Source organism: Euleptes europaea, chromosome 15 (genome assembly GCF_029931775.1).
Source record: "Euleptes europaea isolate rEulEur1 chromosome 15, rEulEur1.hap1, whole genome shotgun sequence".
Classification (NCBI taxonomy): Eukaryota; Metazoa; Chordata; class Lepidosauria; order Squamata; family Sphaerodactylidae; genus Euleptes; species Euleptes europaea.
Genome location: NC_079326.1, coordinates 31,279,557 through 31,304,384, shown reverse-complemented (window position 1 = coordinate 31,304,384; position 24,828 = coordinate 31,279,557). Strand labels below are relative to the sequence as shown.

The window sequence follows — 24,828 nt, the reverse complement described above, 5'->3', positions numbered from 1 at the left end:
TTTGGTAGCAGATAAATTAAAGATCGGGGTTCCCTTTACAGGAACTGGGGCCCCGATCCCCCAATAAGTTTGAGGTCAGAAAAATGGTGTAGGGGGGAGGCTGAAGCTCCTTCTCCATGCGTGCTTCAGTCATAAATTGAATCAAGCACTACGCACACAGGAATTGAGGAGAACCTGCACCTCATATCTAATCAGATGGAGACTGGGACACAATCTGTACCCTCCATAATGTGTACATTGAGCTTCAAGAAGAGGGAGCTGGGAAAGATCTTTCTCTGCCTGAAATCTTGGAGAGCCACTACCAGTCAGTACAGAATACTGAGGTACGTGTGCCAGTGATCCAACATTATGTAAGGCAGCTACATATGTTTGCCTATATAACATGAACTAAAGTTTGTAATCTTTAATTACTGTCCAAGATGGGTTTTAGCAAGAATGATGGTGGAACTTAAGACGCCGTACTTGTTTTCTTTGCAACACATATTTTCTGCGATGGCAAATGTGCACCTGCTATCGTGCTAACCTGGGCCACCTCTTTCATTGTCGTTTCATTCCTGCATCTTAATCCTCTGAAATAGCTTGGAGGAAATGTGGCCTTGAGCAAAAACACAGATGGCCGTACTTTGCAAACAGATTCAAAGGTTTATAAATAGGTTGCAGATTATTAATTCTTCATTTATTCTGTTTCACCCGCTTTGCAAATGGCATTTAATTGCCTCCAAAGAAAAGGTTCCAGGGTAGCGCAGAGGAGCTAATGGTTATTTACATAAATGTCGCACTTCTTGACATTTTTCTTCAGTAAGGTAATTTGGAAACTATAATCCTGTCACAGAAAGTAACTGGAGTGTAATCCAGCTGTTAACATTGTTTTATGATTATTGACAAGGGACTATTTACTTTAACTATTTAATAGGATATGCTTGTTTTTCGCAGTGTCAATAAATGTTTTTGAGGATGAGGGATACAGGGCAATGCTATCTAGGGGCTCCTAGATTTTCCTGAGTGTTACACAAAAGGAGATGGGAAGCTGCCATAATAATGTTTTCTTTGCATACAGGGGTGAATATGACAGTTATCTGGGGTATAAATTATAGCTCTGCTCAACCGTTTGGAAAATAGGCTTGTATCCATACCTGGACATGCATTTTCTTATAAATATACACCACTTCAGTTCAATTTTTGGGTTTTATTCAGAAAAAGCACCTAAGAGGCATCTGTACATTGGTGGATATCAATCAGATCCAAATGGATTGTTTGGAAAATTCAATTTTGAATGAACACTGTAGAGCAATATCCAGCAATGTATGGATATAGCCCCACTTTAGTTATTAGCCTGGTATAGACTACAGCCTCACAAGTGGGGAGGGAATAGGGTTGCCAGCTCTGGTTTGAGAAATACCTGGAGATTTGGGGCGGGGGGCTGAAGAGGGCAGGGTTTGGGGAGGGGAGGGACTTCAATGCCATAGAGTCCAATTTCCCATGCAATTTGGCAATTTTCTCCTGGGGAACTGATCTCTGTCACCTGGAGATCAGTTATAATAGCAGGAGATCTTTAGCCACTACCTGGAGGTTGGCAACCCTATCTCTGTCACTGGGAGATCAGATGTAATAGCAGGAAATCTCCAGCCACAACCGGGAGGTTGGCAACCCTAGGAAGGAGGCAGGCACAAGCACATGGGCCCTCCCCACCCCTCCTGGCTCTACATGATTGCCTGGGTGTCTACAGGGGTGACCACACAGAGAAAGTGGCCACACAAACTCTCCATCCCTGTGAGGAGTGACATTTTATTGTGCTGCTCATTTTCTTTACAATTAGGAGGAGTAGGTTTCCCTTCCTATGCTCCCCCTTGCCTGCCCGCAGCTCAGTAAGTGTGGAAAGGTGAATACTCGGCCAAGCTGCCAAAAAGGAGGGACCTGGCAGACAAAATTCCAGGGAGCCCACGGGACTGGAAAAGTTGGGCCATTTGATATCATATGATGTTGGGATGGGGTCAGGAAGCTCCAGTGGGAATCTTTGTCCGGGGTATCATGTGAATAGGTGAAAGGGGACTAGGATGAAGAGAGGAAGAGGCAGCTTCCGAAACAACAAATAGCTAGGGTTGCCAGGTCCCTCTTCGCCACCGGCGGGAGTTTTTTGGGGCAGAGCCTGAGGTGGGCAGGGTTTAGGGAGAGGAGGGACTTCAATGCCGTAGAGTCCAATTGCTAAAGCAGCCACTTTCTCCAGGTGAACTGATCTCTATTGGCTGGAGATCAGTTGTAATAGCAGGAGATCTCCAGCTAACACCTGGAGGTTGGCAGCCCTACAAATAGCATTTATTCTTTCATTGTTCTCCCATTTCAGTACCATTCCTCAACAAAATAAAATAAATAATGGGAGGTTTCTTTATTTTTTTTTAAAGAAATGAACAATGCTCAAGTATTGTTTTAAATGTGCTTCCGTGGAGTGAAATAGAGATCCAGTCTTGGCATATACAACTTTTGGAACATTAATTTCTCATGGTTGTACTGGATTTCCCACACTTTGGGGCACATTTGAAAAGAATGAGAAACCACAAAAAAGTATGAGAGAGAGGTGATACTTAATAGTAACGTTTCCCTCTATAAAACTTGCTTTTATTAAATATCCTATGAGACAGAAGGCTGGGCCTAAAGTGATCGCAAACTTAATCAAAGAACTGAGGACATATAATTATGGGTAAGTAGGGTTGCCAACTGCCAGGTAGTAGCAGGAGATCTCCTGCTAATTCAACTGATCTCCAGCCAATAGAGATCAGATCACCTGGAGAAAAATGTCCGCTTTTGCAATTGAACTCTATGTCCCTCCCCTCCCCAAACCCCGCCGCCTTCAGGCTCCACCCCCAAAATATCCCATCGGTTGCGAAGAGGGACCTAGCAACCCTACGGGTAATGCTATAATAAAGGGATGTGGGTAAGGAAAGTACCCTCCTTTTATTTCTTGAATAAAGATTAGGCTTATTTGTTGTTTGCTATCCTTGTGTATCTTGGGTGAAGAGGCCTGCAATTTTATCTAAAAGATATAAGACTAAAAGTGACCATAGTCTGGAGAAGCACCAGGCAGGTTATGCCATAAATACTATAATATTTTCAGAACCCACACTGGTGTTTAGGAGCAAGAAATATATATGGCATGTTTATCAGCCATTCTCACTCACCCTCATAAAAATCGTAGGTGCACATTGTATGACCAATAAGCGTGGGGAAATCCTTAATCTCTTTGCTGCATTCTAGCAGTTCCTCAGCAAGGCCATTATCAAGTTCAGTGCTTCGTACTACCACTCGGTCCAGTATCACCTGCTCAAACTGAGGCTTGAAAAACGAATCCACCGCTGTGTCCGTTATTACAACGGACCCAGGTTCGATCCCTGAAAACACAAAATGTAAGTGAATGACATTAAGTATTTAAATAACACTAATACACCCACAATTGTACACTGTAGCCTTCTTGGTCTGAGTGTTATATTCTTCAGCAATGCATTTTGGACAATCAGTTATAGTCATAGAGGCTTGGGGTTAATTCTGATGGATGTGTGTGTAAAGTGTAGGGTTGCCAGGTCCCTCTTCGCCACCAGCCGGAGGTTTTTGGGGCGGAGCCTGAGGAGGGCGGGGTTTGGGGAGGGACTTCAATGCCATAGAGTCCAATTGCCAATGCTGCCATTTTTCTCCAGGTGAACTGATCTCTATCGGCTGGAGATCAGTTGTAATAGCAGGAGATCTTCAGCTAGTACCTGGAGGTTGGCAACCCTAGTAAAGTGCCATCAAGTCACTGCCGACTTACAGGAACCCAGTAGGGTTTTCAAGGCAAAAGACTAATAGAGGTGGTTTGCCATTGTCTTCCTCTGCATAGCGACCCTGAGATTCCTTGTTGGTCTCCCATCTAAGTACTAAGTAGGGCCGACCCTGATTAGCTTCTGAGGAGATCAAGGCAGCCTGGGCCATCCAGGTCAGGGGATTCTGATGGATATTCCCCCCCCCCAAGGTATAGGTCATCAGTGGTATGGACACAAGTGATCCTTGTGTTATGATGGGAATTAAACCACATGCTCATGAACCCTTCCCCACCCCTGTATAATGAGAACTAGGGCCTACTCATGGTGACATAAAAGTGCCTAAACATCTAGGCCTTTGTTTCTCATTACAGGTTATATAAATGGTAACAATAGGGTGTTCAAAACCCAAGGCTCTTTCTACAGCCCACCACATGGTAACCTGTTTTCTTGTCTTACTGATGAACTAATTATGAGTACCTTAATACATAAGAACTGAGTAGATGCAGCTAAATATCTGTCCAGGCACATCTTATTGTGGGGACCAGAGATCTTAGTCCCTTCCCACGGAATTCTCCAGTTTGGTTTCTGATTCCTTTTGGTTCACATAGCTGACAGGAATTTGTATTGTTCTGGATAAGCATGGGCTAGTCCTTTCCCCTGGTTATCTCCCTACAGTCAGTGCAAGAGTAGCAATGAGAAAAGAACCGGTATATTTTCTGGTGCTCTGGTTGTGAACTACTGCTCCATACCAGCCATGTAGGAAGTTTCTGTCTGGATGGGCTCTCTAGCTGAAGGTCATTGCAACCACGTGGCTATTCTTCTGTGTGGATCTCACAACTCTGGAAATGCTGCATCTGTGGAAATGCTGCAGTGGATACAAGCCCAGGAGTGTAAATTTGAAATTTAACAGTACGGTGATACTTCTTTGTATCAGTCACTTCTATGTGTTGGTATTTTGAAAAGTTGCGGGGGGGGGGGGGAGTCCAATTCATACAATTATAATCTGAAAAAATCAAGTTTTTGTGATGCAATATTAGAAAAATATTTCATATTCTCTTAGCTGGATATTTGTTGACTTCAGGTTTTTTAAAAAATCTTATAGAGACATGACCTTTTCCTGAGATGCATTTCATTTGCATCCTCTTCTGCCTGGTAGCAGCAAAACTCTTTGCTCACCTAATCCCCCTGAAGTACCGATGCGTATAATGGTAACATCACGGCATTTTGCATGGTGGAGCAATTTGATTAGCTCATGCAGCATAATAGAAATGGAGGGAATACCCATCCCGTGCTGTTAAAGAAGAAGAAACAAGGGTGAATCTGTGCGGTCTCAGCAAAAACAGAGCAGAATTTCTATAATTCAGGTAATAAAAATAATCACCTTAGACAGAAAGCATCAGTCACTGTAAAAGTCCATGGGTTGGATCCAACCAGCTTTTCCACTCAGTCTCTTCCAGTTCCCCTCCATACTACATCACACAGGTTTTTGTACATAAAGAGCCCGTGATTGTCAGCATACCCATTTTTGGTTGGTCAAAGAGGTCACCTCCCCAGCAGAATCGATGGTTGGATTCAACACCATGCTAGTGGATACATAGGCCATGATCCAGTCATATTTAACTTGGCTCTTAGATACTGAAAACAATATGATTTGCATGTGCAAAACTTTCAGATTCTTAGACTACATCATCAGTAAGAATAATACATCACCAGTAAAAATAATACCCACTCAGAGTAACCTTTTCTTGGGTTACAAGAAATTCAGGAAACTAAAGCCATAACCCAACCGAAATTAAGCACTTATAAAATCCTGTTGACTTCAGTAGCATGCAGTTACATACTGTGCTGAATTTTTGCATTGGTATAAATGGAACTGAAAAGTGCTTAAGTTTTGGTTGGCTTGTTGTCAGCGTTTTGAATGCTCCCCGTGATTTAAAAGAGACTCCTGTTCTACACTTCAGCTTCTCTTGCATCTGAAATGACCTTGAAATCTGCTGAACGTGCCTATTTCCATTTTAACAGCTCAATTAAATAGTGTTTTTCGAACCATAAACTGGAATGCCTGTTTCCTTGTGACAAGCACTCAGATTTGAATCTGTGCCTTATCTAGCCAATTCAACCCAAAGTAACACAGTGCACATTTCAAGTTAGCTAGGGAGTATTTATTTACACAGGTTTTGGGCCTTCCCACCCTAGTAGCAGCAAATAGCAGCTGTTCAGTGAAACTGCTGTCTGGATAAAATGGGGAAAGGCAGAACTTGCCCTGAGCTCCGTGGAGGGGCAGTGAGATAAAAATGTGTTGGACAGTGAAAGGACTTGCATAGATGATCATAGAGTCATAGAATCATAGAGTTGGAAGGGACCACCAGGGTCATCTAGTCCAACTCCCTGCACAATGCAGGAAACTCCCACCCACACACCCAGTGACCCATACTCCATGCCCAGAAGATGGCCAAGATGCCCTCCCTTGCATGATCTGCCTAAGGTCATAGAATCAGCATTGCTGACAGATGGCCATCTAGCCTCTGCTTAAAAACCTCTAGGGAAGGAGCACTTACCACCTCCCGAGGAAGCTTGTTCCACTGAGGAACCACTCTGTTAGAAAATTCTTTGTAATGTCTAGACAGAAACGCTTTTGATTTAATTTCAACCCGTTGGTTCTGGTCCCACCTTCTGGGATAACAGAAAACAACTTGGCACCATCCTCTGTATCATCCAGTGAGACCGAGCACCTAAGGAACCTGTGTTAGCTTTATTTTAAGAATAACACTTCACATTTATGTAGCACTTTAGAGAGTTCAAAATATGTTCCATATGTTACTGTGATCATCTTTCAACCACCTTTAAGGTAGTCCAGTATTCCCACATAGGGAAGGGGGGCTGAAGCTGAATGACAGAATGCCTAAGGCAGCTAGTTGAGCCTGAGATAAGCCAGCTGGATAACAGCAGTGAGGGGCGGGGGAGTCAGAACTTGACGGAGCACTGAAACTGAAGCTCTTATCTAGTCGCCATCTTTGTCGGGATCTGTCTTCGAGCCTGAGTTGAGATTTAAACCTCAGGCTCATACTTTGTAGCCCCATACCTTGCACTTGCCCTGACCTGGATAGTTCAGGATAGCCCAATCTCATTAGATAAAAGCTAAATGGGGTTGGCCATGGTTGGTATTTGGATGGGAGACCTCCACAAAGGTCCAGGGCTGCTAGGCAATGGCCAACCACCTCTGAATGTCTCTTGCCTTGAAAACCCTATGGGGTCGCCATAAGTTGGCTGCGACTTGATGGCAACCCCTCCCCCTCCAAAAAATTGCACCTATGGACAATAGAATTCAAAACAACTTTCATCCTTATTATAACTTTCCTTTCCTCCCCTCATACACCATAACTCCCCTCATACCATGTATGGAGATATATGGTATAGTGCCATCCTGAGTAGAGTTAGATCCTTCTAAGCCCATTGGCGTTAATGGGCTTAGAAGGGGATAAATGTTTAGGGTGCCATTGTTTGTCCTTCTGCAGCACTTTCTAAAGGTCACTGCAACCGATCAAGCTCATAAAACTGGTTTATATGTTGCCAGGCTTGTTTCAGGCTCAGTCTACAAAGAATGCTATAAGGGTCAATCTCAACAAGACAAGTGGGAGATCCATCAGTGGGCCAATATTTTATAAAGGTAATTTGCAGCTGTGGGTGGATAGGAGAGGTATTCAGATCAGGATAATGGAGTAGAGAAAGAAAAAACAGGACCCCTCTCCCCTGCATGGTTTAACAGATTGAAACGGAACAACATCCTGTGCTGTTGTTAGGTCTGGAAAGAGAAAAGCTGCCTTGAGCTGGTATCTATAGATAGGTGGGATATACGTATGTTAAACAAATAACGTTAGGCACCCTCTCTTTTCCTTCAAGAGCTGGTGCCGGATTTACATGTAAGCTAAACAAGCTATAGCTTAAGGCCCCACTCTCCTGCCCCCCCCAAAAAAAAATTTAAAGGAAAAAAAACCTGGATGTACATTTCCAAAATATAAGATAAAAATAAATAAAATAAAATACATATTTTGTTATGTGCAAATGGCTTTAGATACCTATTAGGTCCATCAATTACCATATAGCATATGTTCAACACAAAAAACAGCGACAATTTGTTGTTGACAAAGGACAGCTGGACATATAAAGGGCCCCGTTACCTTCAGTAGCTTAGGGTCTCATCAAACCTAAATCGGGCCCTGGGTGTCAGCACACTCTGGGAGTGGTCAGAACTGAAGGATTCTCCCCCGTCCATGCCACTGCCCTCATCCAAATTGCTCCTCCTAGCCCACAGCTGTGATGTACCTTTTAAAAAAGGGCGGGCAGATCCATTTGTGGCTCTTCTGATGTCTCATCCAGTTTGGCCCTTTGTCACTTGCTTTTAAAGGTACCTCTCTTCACATGTTTCTGAGTAAAGAGTTTGAGTCTGACCCCCCCAGCCCCCTGGTATCCTGTATAACAGTCACACAAGACTAGAAAGTTCCCCTCAATTCCCAAGTATGCTGTGCCCAGTTTGGATCACAACTGCAGCATGTGTGAAGAATGAGTTTCAGCTTTCCTCCTGCACCTTTTTCCTGACCTGCAGTGGTCCCTGAAGTGCACTAGATGACCCTCTAGGGAAATCCACATGTGTATATATATGTGTGTGTGTGTGCTAAGTGCTGTCAAGTCGCTTCCGACTCATGGCGACCCTATGAATGAAAGTCCTCCAAAATGTCCTATCTTTGACAGCCTTGCTCAGATCTTGCAAATTGAAGGCTGTGGCTTCCTTTATTGCAGGGGTGGGGAACCTTTTTTCCGCCAAGGGCCATTTGGATATTTATAACATCATTCGCGGGCCATACACAATAATCAGCTTAAAAATTAGCCGACCAAGCCCCAAGCAGGCAGCTGCCCCAGATGACCCCCCCGGGTGCGGGCAAGCAGGCAGGCATCCAACCGGTGGTGCACTCAGTCACCTGGTGGCAGAGGATGGTCGCCAGTCTTAGATCCTTCTGAGCTAGAGATCTGCCAGGACCCACGAAGGGCCCAACCAAATGATTTCGCGGGCCTTATACGGCCCCCAGGCCTGACGTTCCCCACCCCTGCTTTATTGAGTCAATCCATCTCTTGTTGGGTCTTCCTCTTTTCCTGCTGCCCTCAACTTTTCCTAGCATGACTGTCTGTATGTACGCTGGGTTTTCCCAACAGGCCAAATAGCACTCCCTGGATTTGAAAAATGTTGTGGGTGGGGGAGTTGAAGTCCCTTCTTCGCATGTGCTGCAGTTGTGATATGAAATGGGCACCCGTGAATCTGGGAAATGAACAGAACCTTCAAATCAAACTGGGCTGTTTTTCAGGGTTGGGAAATACCTAGAGGTTTTAGGGGTGGAGCCTGAGGAGGGTGGGGTTTGGAAAGAAGAGGGACTCAAATGGGGGTATAATGCCATAGAGCCCTCCTTCAAAAGCAGCCATTTTCTCCAGGTGAACTGATCTCTGTTGCCTGGAGATCTCCAGCCGCCACTTGGAGGTTGGCAATCCTACTGTTTATACAGGACATAGAATGGTAACCTTGGCTCCAACCTGTGTCCTCTGTGAGGGACAAAATGCTAATTCATAGTATTTTCCAAAACAGATCATAAATTTCTGCACCTTAGTAAGAGATTCTAATGTGTCAGCTTATAGCAAGAGTGTCAAAAGCCCTTGGGCCAGATCCGGCCTGCAAGTCAAGCCAAGGCTGCTACCCCCCTGCTCCCAATTCTGGGTTGTGGGTGCCTTCCGATCCATGCCTCTTGTTGGCTGGGACCTCCACATGGAGGGAGGGGCTCCAGTCCAGCAGGGGCTCCAGTCCAGCATTTAGATCGCCCTTCCCTACCGCCCCTGAAGTTGGGTGCAGTAGGGGAAAGTGATATACACACTGGGCTCTAGCCCAGCTCTTGGATTGCCCTCTCTGCTAGCCAATCTGGGCTGGTGAGCCTGCTGTGGCTGGTACACATGGCCCAGCCCAACCAAATGATATTTATGTCATATCCGGTCCTCATAACAAATGAGTTCGACACCCCTGGCTTATAGACTGCTGACTGTACAAAAATGTGTGCTTCCTCTGCTATATGGTAACCCAAGGGCCTTTCTAAGTCAATATGTTGGATTGCCAAGATATGTGACATGATTCAAAGGGAACAGGAGTATAAATCATGGTCTTTTGAGTCTGAGCCTGCTTCTGCTCCATGCCACAACAAAACACCCCCTTTGACTTGCAAGGGAACAGAATTTTGTGCTTTCTGGCCTATTAATCTTGAGTCTCATTTCTCTAGCACAGAGGTAGGTAGGGAATTTCCTAGGCAGGCCCGTACATCTGTTAGATTCCATGTATCAGAAGAGCAGGGAAATAATTTATAGAAACAGCACGAACAAGCTATGGCAATTTTTCACTCAACATATTAAAGTTTAAAACATGTAGCGTTTTAGAACAGCTGAAAGATTGGTCTGGCAGTAACTGCTTGAGAAGTGTCTGAAGGGGAAGGAAGAGGAAATTGCTGGAAAATTAGTTATAAAATTAATGTACTAGTTTAGTACTTGGGAGATATAGGTCACTTGGACACTTTGCTGAACCAGCCCAGGTTTATATTCAGGCCTATTATAGAGACATTAATATGCTCAACTATATGTAAAGTGATGTGAATTTAAGATGGTGTTAAACGATACAGAGGGAAGATGTAAATGTTTGATATTTCTGGTACCAAATAAAACAAAAGCTTACAAGCGACGGTGATATCTGGTTGGAATTCTGTCCACAAAATAAATGCATAGGGAAACCTTTACACTTACTGAATCCTTATATTCATTCTGTGAAAACATCATCCAAGCAAAGCTCTTTCATTACTGATACATCAAGATTGTTCCCAGTCTAAAGGCCAAACTGAATCTCACTTCAACCTTATATGATATTGCATGAAATGCACTTAGATAAATACTTAACATTATACAATGTAGTTGTGGGAACAGTTCATTTTATATTAGAGTGAAGACTACTACTAATGAATATGCTAGAAGTAAAGGACAATCTACTGAAGAAGGTTGATCTCAGTGATATGAATGATGGAGTAAAGGTCTTCCCTATTTGGGGAGGGGGCATTGCTCCATGATAGAGCATCTCTTTTGCATGCAAAAGGTCATAGGTTTAATCCCAGGCATCTCCAATTAAAAGGGTCAGGTAATACGTGATGTGAACAACCTCCATCTGGGACCTTGGAGATAGATCACGATGGGTGGCTGTGTTAGTCTGTCAATAACAGTAGAAAAGAGCAAGAGTCCAGTAGCACCTTAAAGACTAAAAAAAATTCTGGCAGGGTATGAGCTTTCAACCAACATGGTATCTGAAGAAGTGAGCTGTGGCTCACGAGAGCTCATATCCTGCCAGAAATTTTGTTAGTCTTTAAGGTGCTACTGGACTCTTGCTCTTTTCTATTGGGACCTTGGAGAGCCTCTGCCAGCCAAAGTAGATAATACTGACCTTGGTAGACTAATGGTCTGATTCAATATAAGGCAGCTTCATGTGCTCATGTTCTTCTAAATGCATTCATATTTTGTCTGATTTCAGGTACAAAGAAAATTACCATACAGTGCAGGAAAAGATATAGCAGTGCCAGATGTTAAATCTTCAAATGCAACCGCATAATAATAATTGGAAGTCCCAATGAGTCAGTTAAATTTTGTGAGGCTTCACCGCTTGAAAGGCACATCTATCCCCAAATATTCCTCTGTCTACAAATGGAAACCAGTCCAAAGGCCATGGTAATGCTCTAAATGATCACCTCTGCTTCCAATAGATGGGTATATTTGCCTCCATCTCAGGGATCGTCCACATACTGACTTTCAAGAGGGTTGGTACATATCTAGCCTGCAGTCCACATGTGTCTGCCTTTGGGTTGCCAGTGCCAGGTTGGGAAATAACGGTAAAGGTCCCCCGTGCAAACACCGGGTCATTCCTGACCCATGGGGTGATGTCACATCCCAACGTTTACTAGGCAGACTTTGTTTACGGGGTGGTTTGCCAGTGCCTTCCCCAGTCATCTTCCCTTTACCCCCAGCAAGTTGGGTCCTCATTTTACCCGCCTCGGAAGGATGGAAGGCTGAGTTAACCTTGAGCCGGCTACCTGAAACAAACTTCCATTGGGATCAAACTCAGGTTGTGAGCAGAGCTTTTGACTGCAATACTGCGGCTTACCACTCTGCACCACGGGGCTCTTAGGTTGGGGAATACCTGGAGATTTTGGGGCAGACACCGAGGAGGGTGGGGTCTTAAAAACCCATTCCTCGTGCCACGTTGGTTGATTAGCTGCTTTCCAAGAAGTCCCTTGATTTTCAAGAGTTTCTGTCTAGTTCCTCTCATGAGCTATAGTGACATTATTAAATAAGGGATGTGAACAATGAACTATACTAATCAGTTACTGCTTTCTGCTAAAGGGCATATTATTTTGGGTGCCCTGTGATGTACTTACACTGATGGAGAGCACGGGTCCCACTTTATACATACAGTACCGATCTGTCCCAGCACAAATATCTTTCACGTCTTTCTCGTCTCCTTCGAGTCCAAGTTCTTTATGCATGAACTGAGCAAAAGCTTTCATTCTGTTAGGGCTCCCACCCACGCAGACAAACTGGAAATAAATTATAAGATTATCAGCCGTGGCAAAGATGGAAGACTGGGTTTGTGATAAGATGTCGAACTGCTTTCATACAATTTTATACCCAGAGGGGGCGAGCCTGGAAGGCAGAGTAAATTGACTGCCTGACCCATTTATGCAAGTGTTGCAGTTAACACAATGGAAATTCGTTTTGATCGCGGGATCACAAGAAACATACAAGATTTAAAATATGTCGGCATATTATTTTAGGAGAACAACTTGTTCAATCTCCTGATCAAGCCCAGACCAGATGCTCTGGGAACTGCAGTGCTGTCATTGAAAATCACAACTTGTCGCTCCTCTCTAGTAACACCTAGAAGAACAACATATACAATCTGATACAGTCACATTCCAAGACGCCTGCAAGTCAACGGATTGCATTGGGGAGGGACCATGATGGCTCAGTGGCAGAAGATCTGCTTTGCATGCAGAATGTCCCAGGTTCAATCCCCGGCATCTTCCATTAAAAGGATCAAGTAGGGAAGGATAAAGACCTCTGAGACCTAGGAGAGCCACTGCCTGTCTGAGTAGACAATACTGATTTTGATGGACCAATGGTCTGATTCAGTATAAAGGCAGCTTCGTGTGTTCATGTGAATTAGACTGGGATTGGGGATTAGGGATGATGTAATGCTATGGGATGATTAGGAGGGGATGTAATGCTGCTGCACGTGATCCCACATGGTCTGGTTTAGCCCATAGTACACTCACTGTGCATGGAATCCTGAGCTGGTTCCAGCAATGTGTGAACAGAAATGTAAACACAGATAGCACAGCTCTGTTTGTATCATGTATTTATTTAGGAAATTTATATGTTGCCTCTCCAGAGACCAACTTGAAGCATCTTAAAAGAAAAAAAAATACTATAAAAATCAACAAATTAGGTAAAGGTAAAGGTCCCCTGTGCAAGCACTGGGTCATTCCTGACCCATGGGGTGACATCACAACCCGACGTTTACTAGGCAGACTTTGTTTACGGGGTGGTTTGCCAGTGCCTTCTTCAGTCACCTTCCCTTTACCCCCCAGAAAGCTGGGTACTCATTTTATCAACCTCAGAAGGATGGAAGGCTGAGTCAACCTTGAGCCGGCTACCTAAAACCAACTTCCGTTGGGATTGAACTCAGGTCGTGAGGAGAGCTTGGACTGCAGTACTGCAGCTTACCACTCTGCGCCATAAAAAATCAGGACACAAAAACTCCATAAACAACCAGTGAACACTCTTACAAAATATCCATAAAACCGAGCTCTTTCTAGTATGCTTTACTGGTGCACAGGCTCTCGCACCTGCAGAAATCTTCCACTGGATCCAACCCTCTAGAGGTTGTACCTGAGTCCACATAATTTGTATGAAGGGGCCAAATTCGTGGTGAGAGTAAATCCAGAATAATATCCTTGTAGAGCAAGCATTGCTTGTATTAAATTGCTTTTAGTAGACATACATACTAGCAAAGTAGAACAAGATGCTGAAGTATCTTGTGGTCTAATTAATTCTTTCAGCAGAAGCGAGTAGAATGAAAGAGAATTGTACATGATTATATAGACAAAGCCAGGAGTTTTTAAACAAAAAAAACCTCAGCAAAATGTCACATAAGGCTGCATTTTTAAAACCCTACTTCTGGATCTAAAGGATATGCTGATCAACTAAATGGTTCTTTCCCCTCCATGTGGGAAAGAACCACCAGCTTTCCCACATGGAGGTTGTGGACAGAAATGACATGAGGTTTTCAAAGGTTGGAATTATTTCATATTTTAAAAACATTCCCACTTTTGCATATGCAAACAAACAGTCCTTTGCACACTTACTAAGGAGTAAGTCCAGCTAATCATAGCGATACGTACTTTGGGGTAAACATGAATAAGATCATTGTGGATCAACTTAAGTTTGGTTTCTTCCTTCAGCTATTTTGCACTATACCAAAGTTTAGTAGAGTTCTGCAATTCTAACCCATGTTTTGATTAATGTTGCAAAGAAAGAGTTGGATCCAATGGTACTCTCCATTCCCAGAAGGAATCCTTCCATGAGCAGAATAATCCTTGGTCGTATGGCTCGGTTGTCATTTGTTTGTCCCTGTTCTGTCTCATGTTTTCTAATCCCGCATTTTAAAAAAAATGAATGCATGGGGACAAGGAAAGGGACAAACAAATTACAACAGGGGTGCCTTCCCCGCTGGGAGAAGCTGTGACACATTTCTGCCCCCTGGACCCCGCGCCTCCCTCTCCCTCTCCCCCCTCTCCTGCACCCTCCTCCATCTCCCCCCAGTACCGGCCGGGGGTTTCAGCCCACCTTCCAGCAGCCCGGAGCCCCACTGTCAGAGGTGGCGTGGCAATGGCTCCTTCTGGCACCAGTGCTGCACACTTCCAGCCACTGCAACCACCAGTCGCCTTTGATGGGGGAGGTGGTGGCTGGAAGTGTGTGGCATAAGTGCCGGAAGGAGCCACCACCCCACCTCTGATGGTGGGGCTGCAGGCTGCTGGAAGGTGGGCTGAAACCCTGGCTGATGGTGGGGGTAGGCAGAGGAGGGTGCAGGAGCGAGGGGAGAGGAGGAGAGAGAGAAGTGTGGGGACTGGGGGTGGAAAGGTGCTGCTGCTGCCGGGGCCGGGCAGTGGCGTCTCTTGCCTGGAGTCGACCCGAGTGCTGAAATGCACCGGCAAACCCCTGCTGCTGCTGCAAAGCTTTCTTTTAAATCGGCACAAGGCAGGAACAGGAAAGCCTGGGGAAGTCTCAGGAGGTGATCTGTTGATCTCGGAGACTGGTGATGACCATGGGGCGAAAATGCATGGTCGCTTTATCCTCCTTTAATCCCTGTGTCAGCCAGGATTCAGCCAGGATCGAACACATGCGTTTCACCTAATGTGCATTCGATCCTAGCTAAAACATGGATTAAAGGAGGATAAAGCGACCATGCGTTTATGCATGTTGCCTGGGGAGATTCTCTACATTCGCGGGAGAATCAAGGGACAAAACTGCCATGCGTTTTCGACCCTTCTGGAAAGGAAGGGTATCCTTGGGTCAAACCCCATGGTCTACCTCAAGGTCAAACTTGTTAAGCAGTTAACACCCCCCTGAGTGGGGAACGTTTAAACATATCTTGACTCTCCCACTGAAATCAATGTGACAAAATATCTACTTTTGACTGGATAGCGTCCTGCATTTTCAGACGTATGAGAGCTGAATTCATAATATTTGTGGGGAAAACTTGAATACCAAATTGTGATCTGCCAGCATACCAAATTAAAGAGTGGGAAATTTCAATTTGGAAGTGATTTCCAGTGCTAGCCTAAGCAGATTTAGACTGGTGTAACTGTTTAAGATTGCACAGTTCATGAGAAACCTTGCTTTGTCAGCTTCAAGTTTCACAGCAGTACCTTTGCTTTGTCGGTTTCTCCCTTCTGTGGATTATCATAATATTTAAGTCTACAGGTTCATTTGAGCATCTGCCTAAATGCCCATCCTAATGCATTTTGGGAAGTAGCTGTGAGGAGATTGTGACGCTGACTGCCACAGCAATCATCCTGTGTTATCATTCATATAGTGCCGTCAGTATTCAAAGTGCTTCACGTACATTATCTTATCCTTACAACAACCCCAGCAAGGAGATCAGTATTACTGTCTCTGTATTGTAAATGAGGGCTGCAAAGACACCAGAGGACCCCTAGTGACTACATGGCAGAGGTGAAATCCAAACCAGAGAGCCCCCTAATTCTGAGCTCAGCTATGATACTATGCCTGCTCCCTTTGGAATGAAAGTTGCCACTCCTTTCTAGTAATAAAATACATGAACTTGGAAATGATACCATGATGTACTGAATTCCTCAGTGTATTGTTTCTGAACTGAAGTCAGCACATCTACCCCGGGGGGGAAATTTAGCTCATCGCACCAGAAATAGGCTTAGTCTCTCGGTCTACATATGTCACTGAGAAAGGAAGGGTAATTGCCCATAACTATAGCTGCAGCACAGTTTCGGAGAAACTTTACAGAGTGGCGGTGTCTCGTTCCCAGTGGGACTTTAAAGGCATCTTTGCAGTCAGCACTGCGAAGACACTATGATAAAAGGGAACAATAAAAAGACAAGGAAAGAATCATGAGCAGGAATGAAATGCTTTTTTTTTTTTTTACAAATGTGGAAACTAAGTAATGTTTCTTTTACCTTTATGTCACCAAACATGGCAGGCAGATTATGAGTCTTGGTCCCCAAATCTAAGTGATATAGAATATCTTCATCCATTGAATCCAAGTGAGGGTTCTTAACATAAACAAGCTCGTTCCTAGGGGATAAGAATAAAGGGAGGGGGAAGTCTGATCAAACCAAGCCCCCAAATAAGATCCAAGAATATAAGATGCAAGTTCTTAGATTAGATATAAATTAGTAATGCTGAGGGCTGTAGAAAGCTGGGACTTGGGTCTATGCTAGGTTCTTTCTGGATGAACAATTTTTAGTATAGTAAATGTGAAATTGTTACGCATTCAGCATGCTGGCTGCAAATATAGTCCCTCAAGGTTGTACTTTTCAACATTTTCCAGTATTAGCTGTACACCAGGAAAAATTCTTCTCCCCCCCCCCCGATTTTATCTGTGTATCTGTTGCTATCTGAAATGAGGTTGCCCGACTACCATGGACCAGTTTTTGCTACAGTTTGTGATGTAATCGGCTACTTCCTGGTTGCATTATTATTTTTTCCAATGTTTAATTTTTTTCCTAAAAAGTTTTTATTACACCTTTCCCATGACTATGGTCTCCCGGCTGTGTTCATAACAAGACTATCTCACACAGACCTAGAATTTCAAGAATCCAACATGACATGAATGGCCTCTGCTTTAAAATATAAAGTTTGTGGTAAGATAATAGAACATCTCAAATGAGCGTATGATCATTCAAAATGTCAATCATGATCCTGTTTTAAGAATGGAGGAGTGTTCATTGGTCAGAAACATCACTGGAAGTCTTTCTGTCAAAATGAGGACATCGGTGAGCAGTGGCTTTTGAATGCATAGATAACATGGTAGAAAAATGTTGCTCCTAAGCCCACTACAGCCTGCCCGCAACTGCTGAACAGTGCGGGTAGACAGCTGTATCCCAGAAAACTCAGGAGGGGGGTCAGAAGGTAGACAGAAGGCTGGCATTTTCTACCACTGTGAGAACTAGGCCCCTATCACTATTCCAAGGAGCTGGGGGACTAGCCTTTTAATTTACTAGAAAAGTTCCTGGTGTGTCGCTGCCCTGGGGAGCCATTGGTGGCTGGTAGTGAGCTGAGCCAAGTGGCCCCTTTGGTGGTGGTAGCGCCACATGGGCTGTGTCAACCGTGACAGAAGGTGTCGTCTTGGTCAGCTGGTGAGCTTACCACTCATTGTCAATGTTGCTGTAGTGAGCCAAATGACCCCTTTGGCACAATCAAGGCTGCAGAGGTCATTCAGTTGGGCATGGCCCCAGAGGTAACTGAAGATCTCAGCCTACCCCAAACTACATCCATTAATCTAGTTGGTTGTATTGCAGTCACACCACATTTATAAAGGCATAAATAAGAATGATGTGTCTGACACAAATGGCTTTGTGTAAAAATCATAAGGAAGAGGGGACAATCATTTGACCCCTGTGTTTCTTGCTTGTTCATTGGTCATAATAGTAACGGGCTGGGATCAAGTGTTTAGCGTTCTGAGGTTTGATGTTGGAATCTCTGATGTGTACTGAGTATTGTACTTTGCCACCTACTCAGTGTATTGTTAAATATAACAAAAACAGCACAAAAGCTCAATATATACAATCTAATAGATACCACCTAAGCAAAAGATGACAACATAATTATATACAAACATCACAAGAAACGTACCATGTATGTACAAAATTCCACAAAAGACACGCCAGTTATACAGTCACATATGTAACATATAGAATCCAAAAGCAGTAAATTGTGAACAGCTGTGCTGGTCTATGACTGTTTTTTTTTTTTTAACGAAGAGAAAGAGAATCAAAAAGTTGATGGTCCATCAAAGATGGACCTACTCTGTGTATGGCTTATGTAGAGTGGCAGGTAATTGTAACTGGCTGTGATATGGGAAGAGATAGACTTCGATCCACCTCTGGAGAGAAGCCTTTTTGCCACAGGGTCCAGCTGGTGGATTCTGAAGCATAAGGAAAAGGAAATCTTTCAAGCCTGGAGCCTACTCACCCCTTGCTTTACTCTTGTAGAGAGTACCTTATCATAAGGGATCTGGGTGCACCTTTAGTACCTCATGCTAGAAGTATTGTTGCCGCAAGCAAATATTTGTTGCTTCTGCAGTAATGCCATTTCTTACTCCCACACCAAAAATATTTACAGCGAAGTGTATTTCAACTTTTGAGCGTGACTTCCAGAAAACACTTAACACATTTATTAGGGGTATATGAAAGAAAGAAGAAAATAGTTTACCGAATGGGAAGATGTAATGAAGGTGTGTCTAAGAAACTGATGCGATACTATTGATGGTGTGTATGTCAGTCTAGGGAAGAACTAAGAGGAATGGAAGCAGAACAAATAAAGCGAACTTTATGGCTGCAAGGCTGAGCAAGGAAGTAAATGGCAAGAAAGGACCGAAGTCTTATTAGCAAAGGAATTAAGAAATATAACTCCATTCCATTAGAAGTATAGAATGTAAATGGCTTTAGAAGGGGCTAGACAGACTCAGGGAGGAGGGAGTCTGTCAGTGGCTACTGGCTATGATGACTAAAGGGAACCTCCACAGCCAGAGGCAGTGGCAGGGGAGGGTTTTGCCCTCCAAGCTCTCTTCATAGACATTTCAGGGGGTTCCAGTTGGCCACTGTGTGAAACAGGATGCTAGACAGGGTAGTCTACTGGTATAATTAGGGTTGCCCGCTTTGGGTTGGGAAATACCTGGAGATTTTGGGGGTGGAGCCTGTGGAGGGTGGTGTTTGGAAAGGGGAGGGACTTCAATGCCATAGAGTCCAATTGCCAAAGTGGCCATTATTTTCTCCAGGTGAATTGATCTCTATTGGCTGGAGATCAGTTGTAATAGCAGGAGATCTCCAGCTAGTACCTGGAGGTTGGCAATCCTAGGTATCATCCAGAAGAGCTCCTCTTATGTTCTTAACTGAGGAAAAAACCCAAAATGCTGGTTGCAAAAATTACAAAATAGCAGAGGTATGAAGTGTCATGAATCTCTTACCTCCTATTTTTCTCTTCATTGGTTTGAGATTCGTTGTTGTTCCATTATTTCTACAATACGTTTATTTCAAAAGCAGGGATAGTGTTGGCTCTTCGCAGCACCCAACTTAATATGAATTTCAAACTGCTCACACAATAGTCCAGGCCTTCCCTCACGGCTCCCTTGGCACTTCTGATTGAGTCTGATTTGGCTGCAACACCAGCACCTGTCTCCAGGCTGCTGCCAGAAAGGCTTGGTGTCTCTCTTGGGTTCTCCAGCAGCCGCCTGCCCCCCACAGCATCCTTCTTTCAAAGACAGTTCTGCAGGTGGACTTCGCAGATCTACTTTTGCATTGTTACCCCTGGTTGCCATCTCAAAGGGCAGTTTTTGTATCGCTGCCAGTGTCTGAGGAATTGTTTCACTTGATCCTGTTCTAACAGCCCACTCAACTTGTATGTTTATTGATTGATGACTTTGTTTTCTGTGCCATCCAAGGAAATTGGTGTACATTTTAAAAGAATCACATGCAAATAGCCAGCCAAATTGCATTGAAAGAAATCAAATGCCTACTGGGGCCTCTCATTCTCACAGAAACCACCAAAAGACAGCCTAAATATAATTGCATAAAAGTTTATAAAAACTGCAGGGACTTGTTTAATTTTGTGGTTTTGCATATTTTAACAAATTCTTCCATTTATGGATTGTTATTACTGGAAGGCATTTTGACTTATCCCTGAAAATGTCATTGGGATGAATTTCCACACTGGTTGCTCTTTTTTTTGGCAGAATGTCACATAGGGTTGCCAACAACTGGGATAAAAATTGCCCTGTCCCTTTAACAGAGGCTTACAGAGCAACCCTGGGGAGGGGGGGAGAGAAAGGCCTTTGGAGCTGGAGTGACCCCTGCGCTGGTGTTAGTGCCACTTGCATCAGCTAAATTGGCACGAATGCTGGCACAGGGCCATTTATGCTGGTGTTAGGGAGCCACGTGGCAGCGTTTCCCTGGTGCCGGTGCCAGGGCATTCCCGGGGGCAGGGCTGACTTTAGTCAGTTCCCTGGGCACTTTTGCCCTGGGAATGTCCCCTTTGGCCAATGTGAACTGGCACCTGCAAAAAGGGAAGCGGAGCCCCGTTAAACTGCATGAAGCAGTTTCACAGGGTTTTTCTTAAACTTACATTTTCGGCTTGTTGCACTTAGGCAGCAAGCTGCTCAGGAGACAGCCCAGCTGCAACCCCCAGGTGCTAGGGTTGCCAACCTCCAGGTACTAGCTGGATCTCCTGCTATTATTACCAACCTCCAGACGATAGAGATCAGTTCACCTGGAAAAAATGGCTGCTTTGCCAATTGGACTCCATGGCATTGAACTTCCTCCCCTTCCCAAACCTCGCCCTCCTCAGGCTCCACCCTAAAAACCTCCCACCAGTGGCAAAGAGGGACCTGGCAACCCTACCGGATGCACCTCTACTACCCCCCTCCTTAGGATTGCTCAGCCAATGTGGTGAAATGGGCCACTGAAGTTTTTTTGCAGCATGGTGGTAAATAACATTATCTGGAAAATAATATCCTATTAAAATACTGTTAAAGGGGCAGGGCATTTTTCTCCAGGTTTGTTGGCGACCCTATGTTGAAAAGATTATTTATTTATGTACTTCTTTTATACCCCACCTTCCTCCCCAGTGGGGCCCCATAGCAGCCTTTTCTCCTCAGACTCTTTGAGACTGCAGTTCTATACATGCTTGAAAGTGAACTGTAATAAATATAGAAGAGCTTACTTATGTTTGAACATGTATCGGGCTGCACCATTTGTGTTAAATTAAAGGTACTCTGCATATTCTGTCACTTATTGTTACCAGAACTTCCATTAAAATGTTAACTCCTGCAAACAACGGTTCTGGGGCTCCTGGAAGTCTCTGTTTGGAAACCAGCAACCCTTACTCTAGTTTGGCTGGTTGTATTTAGTTAATTACTCAGTGGTGAAGGGGAGGTCTTTGATTTCTACATGTGGACAAAGGCCTCCTTCTTTCTGTGACTTTAAAACACAGAAAATGAGTTCTTAAGCAAGGAGAGCCCATCAAATTGAGATCTGCCATGCACCTATGCTAATTACGGTAGTGGGTTTTAGGAAACAGGAGGGGGGATGTAGCAGATGTCTTTTCTTCATTGGGTATGCCTGCATTAAACACAGTGGTGACAGGAGAGATGGCATTAGGTTGGCCCTGCATAGTGATTGGTGTTCTCCTTTGGTACAAATGGAGAAATGTTTCTAGAATGTTCTTGTTTTCTGAATGTAGTTGTCATTTTCTGCTGTGTTGCAAGGGAGGAGGACAAAACCAGAATGAGTTGCCTCTGCCTACTGTTGGCTCTGGGTTCTCCTACCATTGACCACCCAGCCCCACCATCCGCCACTGCTATGGTTGCCAGGTCCCTCTTCACCACTGGCAGGAGGTTTTTGGGGCAGAGCCTAAGGATGGCGGGGTTTGGGGAGGGGAAGGACTTCAATGCCATAGAGTCCAATTGGCAAAGCAGCCGTTTTCTCCAGGTGAACTAATCTCTTTTGGCTGGAGATCAGTTGTAATAGCAAGAGATCTCCAGCTAGTACCTGGAGGTTGGCAACCCTAGCCACTGCTCCAGATACACATGAAATTAGCCATTATTAATGTTAGATGTTTTCTGCTGCATATGAACGTGTGTTTTTGAGCTCTCTGTGTTTGGGTATTGTGAAACTCAGTGTGTTCTGCCAGCAGGAACAGGGTTTTTTTACAGGACATTTTTCTACCCCAAGGTACACTAGAATATGGCTTTTGATATAAATAGGCTCAGAATAAAATTTCTAAAAAAAATTCCTGAGCACTTGAGTAGTCTTAAAGGTGTGCTTACCTTTAGTTTGCTGAATTGTCTTTACTGAATCTTTACCCGTAAAACTGACATTAGAGGGATTAAGGATGAGCACAGGCTCAATAACAACTTGAGGAAACCAAAAGGGTGGAATACTCCTAATGGCAAGCACAAAACAAGAACAGCAGCCAGCATGGTGTGGTGTATAAGGGGCATAACTCCATGTAGGACTGTGGAATTTTTTTTAAAAATGTTAATCTAAAAAGAACTGCCAATTAGTTATAGATTTATAGTTACTTGACCAAGTAACAGATTGAAATATGGTATCCAGCTGAAGTTAAATCTCTCCACTGAAACCAGTGAGGAAAGTTCTTAACAATTAGTCAGATTGTACACAAAGTGAATTCTACTGCATTATAATATAGGAAGTAGATTGAGATCGTAATGACAAATTGGTAGATGAAAAATATATATTACCATGGCGAAATAACAAAGGCTGGATCCTGCAAATGTCCTGCTATTAGAACTGGATCTTTCTTCACTTTCCCCATCTGGGAGGTTTTGCCTTGGATTTGCCGCTCTTTAAATGCACATTTTCCCCAGCCAAATTCTCAAAACTCAAAAATAAGCCCCCATGCAGAATTTTGAGAATTCAGATGGGGAAAGTGTGCATCTAGAGAGAGGCAAATCCAAGGCAAAACCTCCCATGTGTTTTTGCCCGATCATCTTCCTGGGAGCCCTGGAAAGGCATTGCCAGGACAAAAAAAACATGCAGGTCAGGGGGCTACAGTGAGGAGGGGAATCAGGTGAGCTTGACCCCCCTGCTGCTTCAATCAGCAGAGTCTCTGTAGGAACCAATCCACAGGCAATATTTTCTTTAGAAAATTATCCTACCTGTTATGGTGTCCATTGAATGGGATTGCTATATGTTCACAAATGCAATATGAACAGCACAATGAGAGGGCGTAGCTATTAGCTTCTGCTGATAAAACCTCTAAATATGAAGCAAAAGTATAATATAGGGAGATATTTAATACAGGAGTATTTGGGAACATTCAGCTTGGGGAGTTGCTTGATGAAAATGGCCTAACTCATCCCATAATAAATATGTATTCAGCACAGTTGCATTTCATCCATTACCTAAAGCAAGAATTGCTCATAACCTGGGGAAAACAAATTTCTCAGCCCTGAAGACCCTTTAATGAGACGGCTTCAATTAAAATATCATTTTAAACCCCACCATTTCAATCTCTGACAGCAAATTAATCAATAGATCATTTTATCATTTCCCAAACTGGCACTCATCACTTAATCAATTGCTGCTGCTGCTGCTCTCCTAAGCGTAGATAGACTTTACTTTAGACCACCTCTTTTTAAATAATTATTGCAATTTTTTTGTCCCCATCATCTTGATTAAAGGGCCATGTTTCAATCTACATTTAAATTAAAGTGAGATGTAAAAAAAAAAACTGAAGGGTTTTCTGATTGCATCCTTTTCCCAATCATAATTGCAAATGGAATGGAAACTAACTGCATAGAAATGCAGGTCAACGCAGAGTTACCGAAACAAAACCCAGCACATCAGAACAAACACTTGTTGATGAAATTGTCCTTCTGCAGTTAGGATGGGTCAGCCAGATCAAGATGACATCAGACTGTTCTGCAGCTGGGCTGAAGCGCCATCCCAGACCATGGCATTCTTATTCTTCAGTCACACTGCATTACACTGATGAATCAGACAGACACACCTGGACATATATTACCTAAGGTAAAGGTGTCGATGACTTACCCAGTGCAATTTTTCCTTTCAGTCATAACAGGCTTACTGGAATTGGCTACAGCAGATGTCATAGCGTCTGGATTTCATGGGACAACACCTCATCAGACCAAAGGGAAAGATGAGTGCCTTGTAAAAGCGCTGGATCATAAAAGAGTCTTTGTAGCAACTCTCTGGTAAGCTGTATTCCTTCTTATTATTTCCCAATGATGGAATGACCCCAGTAGATGTTTACTGTCCAACTCGTCAGATGGAGAACAGTCTGTCTCCCGTTGCTGGATTGCGAGATATACTGGAATCTGTGGAGTATCAGACACCTCAGATTGGCTCTCTGGGAAGGTGTGGTTCTTCGGGCTGAACCAGTTCCCCTTTCCTTGGGCCGGCACTTCTATGCTTGGTTAACCTTCTGTTGTTAATGTATTGATACTTTGACCAGAACGTCATCACATCTGCTGTTTTGGCAGCAGTCCCTGCGTGAGGCTCACATAGTATACACATGCGTTTGGAAGGTCCGTTCATCTCTGCTTGTTTTCCCAATCCTGTAGTCTTTGCTGAAAACATGTGTAAGTCCCACGTGACTAAGAATATATAATTAGGCAAATGTG

General features: G+C 43.8%; 1 protein-coding gene across 1 annotated transcript in view; it reads right to left on the bottom strand.

The window, feature by feature from the left end:
* The window catches only part of UPP2 (uridine phosphorylase 2), a 36,440-nt gene extending 12,062 nt beyond the window's left edge, over positions 1 to 24,378 (bottom strand). The window contains exons 1-5 of the mRNA XM_056861532.1: positions 24,236 to 24,378; positions 16,622 to 16,739; positions 12,287 to 12,445; positions 4,965 to 5,079; positions 3,174 to 3,383 (exon numbers count right to left, since the gene is read on the bottom strand). Of these exons, the coding sequence (XP_056717510.1) occupies positions 3,174 to 3,383; positions 4,965 to 5,079; positions 12,287 to 12,445; positions 16,622 to 16,739; positions 24,236 to 24,297 (664 nt within the window). The 5' untranslated portion in view covers positions 24,298 to 24,378. The remainder of the gene's footprint in view (positions 1 to 3,173; positions 3,384 to 4,964; positions 5,080 to 12,286; positions 12,446 to 16,621; positions 16,740 to 24,235) is intronic.
* Positions 24,379 to 24,828: the final 450 nt, after the last annotated feature.